Source organism: Pipistrellus kuhlii, unplaced genomic scaffold, assembly GCF_014108245.1.
Source record: "Pipistrellus kuhlii isolate mPipKuh1 unplaced genomic scaffold, mPipKuh1.p scaffold_m20_p_12, whole genome shotgun sequence".
Classification (NCBI taxonomy): domain Eukaryota; kingdom Metazoa; phylum Chordata; class Mammalia; order Chiroptera; family Vespertilionidae; genus Pipistrellus; species Pipistrellus kuhlii.
Window position 1 is genome coordinate 19,591,986 of NW_023425427.1, and position 6,840 is coordinate 19,598,825.

Here is a 6,840-nt window from a genome sequence, read left to right on the forward strand (position 1 = left end):
GTCTGTCTATCTATCACATTTTATTTATTCTTTGTCCATAAATGAACCGTTATGTTGATTCCATATTTTGCCTATTGTGAATAATGCTACAATGAACACAAGAGTGCAGATATTTCTTCAAGATAGTGATTTCTCTCTTTTTGATACTTACCCAGAAGTGGAATTGCTAGACCCTATGGAAGTTCTATGTTAATTGTTGAGGAACCACCAAACTGTTTTCCAGTAACTTCCAATTTACATTCCCACCATCAGTGCACCATAGTACCCTTTTCTCCACTTTCTCGCCAGTATTTCTTTCTAACAGCCCTAAGGTGATAACTTCATTGTGGTTTTGATTGTCATTTCCCTGATGATTCATGATGTTGAGAACCTTTTCCTGTTATTTGTTGGCCATTGTATTCCTTCTTTGGATAAATGTCTATTCAAGTCCTCTGTCTATTTCTCAATCAGATTGTTTTGTTTGTTTGTTTGTTTTGCTCTTGAGTTGTATGAATTTCTTATATATTGTGGATATTAATCCCTTATCAGATATGTATCAATTGTTTACAAGTATTGTCTCCCATTCTGTAGTTTGCCATGGCTTTTAGTTAGAGCAAGAATGTGAAGATCCAGCTCAGACAGCAGGGTGAAGACATGCGACATCTCTCTGAGAACTCCAGGGAAAGTGGATGTGGGGGGAGGGTGCTCACGGTGGGAATTAAGTCAGTTTAAGGGATTTACAGAGTAATATGGGGATTAGTGTCTGGGTGTCTTGGTGGCTATCGATGCAAACCTGGATGTGAAGCACGATGGGACTCATGGCTTCTGGGACTCACTGAGAAAGGGGCTCATTCATTCTCCCATCTCTTCACAGCCTCCTTCTCAGGCCAATATCCGGTACCTGACAGTTAGCCTTGCAGGTCTGAAATGTAGTGGGACTGGGGTACTTTGGTGTCCCTGAAGCACACAAAGGGATCTCTCTCGAGTCCTTTAAAGCCCACTGAGAGCTGTGTTAAGGACAGAATGAGGCAAATTTTATAAACAACAACAAGAAAAACAAACAAACACGTGGCTCTCTAGAGCCGTAGCATTCACTTCAAACTTATCAGAAAAGCAGATTCTCTGACCCCACCAGTCTTGCTGCACAAGGAACTCCAGGTGGGTTTTAACTAGGCCACCAGGCACCTCTCATGTTCACTGAGGTGTGAGACCCACATTAGCTTAAAGAAACAGCTGAATTTTTTAAAAAAAATGTATTTTTATTGATTTCAGAGAGGAAGGGAGAGATAGAAACACCAGTGATGAGAAGGAATCATTGATTGGCTGCCTCCTGCACGCCCCCTACTGGGGACGGAGCCCACAACCCAGGCATGTGCCTTTGTTGGAAACCAAACCCAGAACCCTTGAGTCCACAGGCCAATGCTTTAGACACTGAACCCAACCAGCTAGCGTGATACAGCTGAGTTTTGACCTTCTTCTTATGAGCCTAACATCACAGAGCACTGAGATTGAAAACACTTTTCCATGGGTCTAGTCTCGCCTTGAAACTTACCTAGGAAGGGCCCAAGTTACAGAAGAGTGGGACTTTTCCAAGCCGTCCTCCCCAGACTGAAATTACAACTCCGAACAACACAACACTCCAGACCCGGAAAAATGGTTGTTTACACACAGAACTGTAGTCTTTTTTCTTTCTTTTTAAAATAGATTGATATTGTGTTTTTCCTTTGACTCAAGTCAGCTCAAAACGATCTGCTTTATCTCTGGTTCTTTTGAGATCTGCAGGGGTGCAACCTCCTAAGGCAGATCTGGGCGCTCGGGCTGCAGGACGCAGCAGCCTCTGCGGGCACAGGAGAAGGCATGGATAACTGGCAGCCGGATAGGTCTGCGGCGCCCCGTTCTCGCTTTTGCCATTTCAGATTCGCTGGCCCGGGGAGAGGCGGGCAGCCGGACTCTGCGCGCGCTGGAGACCAGCTCCCTCTGCTTCTGCAGAGGAGATTTAGCCTGAATTTCTGTGACAGATGGAGTTGATAGTCTTTCCACGGAGAGGGGAGGAAAAAAGCGCCAGTTTTTGACAGGCCGCAGACGCCCGCTGCCTCTGGTGGCCAAAGGCTGCGTTGCGCCGCCGTTAAGGTGGTTCGCCAAGCCCCGCGCCCAGCAGCTTCCCTTAAAGCAGAAGGAGGGGTTGGAATATACACTGGATTATAAACCCTTAGGGAATGTACCAGCTTACCCCCTTCCTTTATTCGGCGACTGCAGCCCAGAAGGTACTGCTGAGCATCCCTGAAGATGTGCAATGCCATTATTTTTCTCATCACAATCGTGTTAGTAATGTACAATAATTCTAAAGTATTAACCAGGTGGATTGGATTTGTCTTGCAGTTGACAAGGGAGCCTGGCTCCAGGGCCATACCTGCCCGGTCGGCAAACCTGGACCACGTGCTGGGAAGAGGGGGAAGTGGGCTGTAACTGTCTCATCAGCATCCCCCTAACTAAAGCGTGCGCCTCTTTCTTATGTGTGTGTGTGTTTAATGTCTAAGTCTCAAAGTCCCACAATAAGTTCTGATGTCCCGCCTGGGGTGATCAGGACCCATAGAGCCGAATTCTGAAGCCGGTCCAAGGCACAGATGGGGTTCAGGAAGAATAAATGCAATCGCCCCCCTACCCCCAAATAAAGTTTTAAAAAGAACAAACCAAAAGGCCCGTGGCCGGCTGCAAACAGCTGCCCCTAAGCCCTGATGGCTGGTTCGGAGCGCAAGCTGGGGCTCCGTCTCCGAGCCTCCTTAAGAGGAGGAGGAGCTCCGGGCCTCTGTCAGGCTCCCTAAGCCCTTCCTTTCAAGCCCTGAAAGCCTGAATGTGAGCTGCCCACCGCCCTCCCCGCCCTCCCCCACTCCGCAACCCCACTCTAGCGGCTCCGAGAGGGAAAGAGAAAAAAAAAAAAGTTTCAACAACAACAGGCGGGACCAATAGCATCTCGAAAAGCCGGGAAAGGGGGCTGAGCAAAGGGCGAAAGAAGAGCGGAGAAAGGAGAAAGCGGGCAGGCTCGGAGCGCGCGCGGGGCCGGGCCGGGCGAGCCGGAGGAGCGTTGCTAATGTTTTTGTTTGTTTGCTTTTCCATGCATGCATAATGAGGGGGCGCCTCGGCTCCACGCGGGGGCTCCCGGCCCGCTTTTGTATTTAAAGCCTCGCTGCTGCGAGCGAGTCTCCGCTGCCGCCGGGGCTCAGCGCATCGGCTCCCCGGGCTCCTCGTCCCCCGAGAAGCCGCCGCGGCCGCAGTTGGAAGCCCGGGAGCCGCTCTGCGCCCACGCCGACTTTCTTTTTCTCCCGGAAAGGGCTCCCGGGAGCTCGGCCGAGGCCGGGGGTCGCCTCGGGCGGAGGGGGAGGGGACGCGGGCGGCCGGGGCGCCGTGCACGGACTCGGCGCGATGAGAGAGCCCGCGGCGGCGGCGGCGCGGAGCTGAGCCTGGAGGACGGAGCTGAGCCCGGAGGACGGAGCTGAGCCCGGAGGACGGAGCTGAGCCCGGAGGACGGAGCTGAGCCCGGAGGACGGAGAGAAGCGGCCGTACCACGGATCTGCAGACGCGGAGCGAAATGCACCCGCGGCGCTCCGCGGTCCTGCAGCCCCGCCGCGGCCCCGCGGCCCGCAGCCCACCGGGGCGGCAGTGAGCGCCTCCCGCCTCCGCTGGGGACCGACCGGAGGGAGCTGTTCGCGGCCGTGCTTTTCTAGGAACGGAGACCGACCTGCGAGCAGCAGAGCAGCAGAGCAGCAGCCCGGCGGCGCGCATGGATTTATGAAAACACTCATGCCAGAAGTTGGCAGGACTGGGACAAACTTTTTCCCCGGCTCCGCGTCCGCCGCCGCCGCTCCCCGCGCCTCCTCGTCGTCGTCTCCTTCCCCCTCCTCCTCCTCGCCCGGCGGCCGCCGCTGCTGCCCGCGATGGTGGCCGGACTGCTGGGCGGCGGCAGCGGCGGCGGCGGCGGCCGGACCCGCGGGGGCACCGTGCCGGGCGCCTGGCTGTGCCTGATGGCGCTGCTGCAGCTGCTGGGCTCGGCGCCGCGGGGCTCGGGGCTGGCGCACGGCCGCCGCCTCATCTGCTGGCAGGCGCTGCTGCAGTGCCAGGGCGAGCCGGAGTGCAGCTACGCCTACAGCCAGTACGCCGAGGCGTGCGCGCCGGTGCTGGCGCAGCGCGGCGGGGACGATGCGCCGGGAGCCGCCGGTGCCGCCGCCTTCCCGGCCTCGGCGGCGGCTTCCTTCTCCTCGCGCTGGCGCTGCCCGAGCCATTGCATCTCGGCCCTCATTCAGCTCAACCACACGCGCCGCGGGCCCGCGCTGGAGGACTGTGACTGCGCGCAGGACGAGAACTGCAAGTCCACCAAGCGCGCCATCGAGCCGTGCCTGCCCCGGACCAGCACCGGCACCGGCGGCGGCGGCGCGGGCGGCGCGGGGGGCCCCGGCGCGGGCGGGGTCATGGGCTGCACCGAAGCCCGGCGGCGCTGCGACCGCGACAGCCGCTGCCACCAGGCGCTCGGCCGCTACCTGACCCACTGCGGCAAGCTCTTCAACGGGCTGCGCTGCACCGAGGAGTGCCGCGGCGTCATCGAGGACATGCTGGCCGTGCCCAAGGCGGCGCTGCTCAACGACTGCGTGTGCGACGGCCTGGAGCGGCCCATCTGCGAGTCCATCAAGGAGAACATGGCCCGCCTGTGCTTCGGCGCCGAGCTGGGCACCGGCCCCGGCAGCAGCGGCTCGGACGGCGGCCTGGATTACTACGACGAGGAGTACGACGACGAGCAGCGCCCCGGGGGCGCGGGCGGCGAGCAGCCGCTGGACGACGATGACGGCGGCGGCCTCCCGCACCCCGCGCGCCCGGGGGGCGGCGCTGCTGCGGCGGGCGGCGGCGGGGAGCTGCCCTACGGGCCCGGGCGCAGGAGCGGCAGCGGCGGTGGTCGCCTGGCGCCCCGAGGCGCCTGGACCCCGTTGGCTTCCATCTTGCTGCTGCTGCTGCTCCTCCAGCTGCTGTTTTAGCCCTCGTGCCCGCCCCCGCCATCGGCTGCGGGGAGAGCCCGCGCCAGGCAGGGCACCTGTAGCTTGGGGACAGAAGGGATGGTTGGTTGGGGATCATTGCCAAAACGTTTTTCCTAGCCGGTCTCCCCGCCATAACGGTTGGCACTTGCCCCGTCTCCTCTCCAGAGCACGACTTCTTGGACATCTTTTCTTTCCCCCCTCATTCCAGGCTCCAGAAACTCCCAATGCAGCTAGAGTTCTGGACACCTGGCATGGAACGGGGTGGGGGCTGGGGGGCTAACGGAGGGTAGTGGGGTGAAGAACCACAGTCCTGGACTCCAAAGAGGTGCTGACCAATGGGGCCTTAATAGTTTCAAGGGACTGGGCTTGGAGCAGGGGGATTTCTATTTGCAAAGAGGCTGTCTTGTTCATGAGCATTTTTCCTGTGTGGAGGGGTGGGGAGGAAGGGCCGGCATTGACTTTGATTGTGGCCGGTGAGGACATGGCAATCTTCAGTCATCAGAGAAGTCCCACTTACCTGTTTGATTCCTTTACTCTTGGTGCCAGCGCCCTGAATTCTCGGTTTTGGGGCGGGAGGTGGGAAGGGGTTAATAATCCTGAATTAGTTTTGGGGGGTAACTTGGAGCCTTTGACCTTGATTTCATTTACACCACTCTGCTCTCTCTAGCACATTTCTTATAATTAAGGGTCAACAAGTGCTGATCTAAAGAGCTGCTAGTGATATGGAAACAATGCAAGTTTGTGTTATATGAGCTCTGCACTGCCATCTATGAAAGCCTCTTTATGATGTCTGTTGTGTTGTCTTTTTTGTTGTTGTTGTTCTTTACATCAAGGAGTTGTATGTACAAATATGCAGAGAACATATATTGCTTCTGCTTTTATCAGGGTGCTAAACCCTGGTACTTTTATATAAAGTGTATTAAAACTGGGGTTTGTTACCAGTTGCTGTACCTTGTATATAGAATTTTTATAAATTGTATGCTTCAGAAATAATTTATTTTTAAAAAAGAAATTAAAAACTTTAAATCTGCATTCATATCACACCTGTTCTCCCTGAAATGTATAGAAGCCATCAGGGATCCAAATCAACAGTCCATTGTGAAGTGTGCTCTTAATCTAGGACAGTCAGTCTTAAAATGTACAGTGTATTTTAGAGATTTGAAGTTAACATTCTTATTTTCAAGAGAATTTATGGACATTGTAGAAATGTATAAATGCATTTCCAAACTGCCTTAAACATTGTATTTTTATAGACATCGTTTTTTTAAAAAAAAAAATCTTAAATTTTAAGTAACTATGTTTTTGTGTATTTCTTCCTCTCCCCTTTTTTTGGTTATTTGTTTTATTAAAATGTGTAAACAGTAAAGAGTTTTAAATAATGAATATGGTGTAGTTACTTTCCAGAGTTACATTGCGGTTTTAACCCAATAATGGGTGTGGAGGGGCCACTGGGAATCCATCAACCATCAACTGAAATTAAAATGCAGCACAAGACGAGAAATGAGGCCTATTATTTCTGCCTTTAATTTAATGAACAATTAGCCATCTGTAAATGAGGCAGCTAAAAAGATATAATTGACTGGCCTCCGCTGGTTCCTATGTTTGTGGAGGGGAATTCACAAAATCCTATCTCCTGCATAATTTGGGGGTAGACCTCACCTCCCCTTTTCCTCCCCCATTTCCACTGGTCTCCCCCTAGCGCCCCCCTCCCCTCCAGGAGTGTCCTCCCTAACTACTAGGCATGCCCCTTAACATCAAACATGCCAATAACATCTGTTACCAATAGGTCTTAGGAAACCTGCGAGACTCAGCACTTCAAAGTCATTTTCACACTCTGGGT

General features: G+C 54.3%; 1 protein-coding gene across 1 annotated transcript; it reads left to right on the forward strand.

Moving 5' to 3' along the window:
* Nucleotides 1-3,508: 3,508 nt before the first annotated feature.
* Nucleotides 3,509-6,294, forward strand: GAS1 (growth arrest specific 1). The gene has a single exon (XM_036433608.2). It carries the CDS (start codon nt 3,912-3,914, stop codon nt 4,998-5,000), a length of 1,089 nt encoding a protein of 362 aa, XP_036289501.1. The 5' UTR covers nt 3,509-3,911; the 3' UTR covers nt 5,001-6,294.
* The last annotated feature ends 546 nt before the right edge of the window (nt 6,295-6,840 follow it).

Excerpts from the sequence above, each read along its gene's own strand:
- GAS1 (XM_036433608.2), top strand. The coding sequence starts at position 3,912 with ATGGTGGCCGGACTGCTGGGCGGCGGCAGCGGCGGCGGCGGCGGCCGG.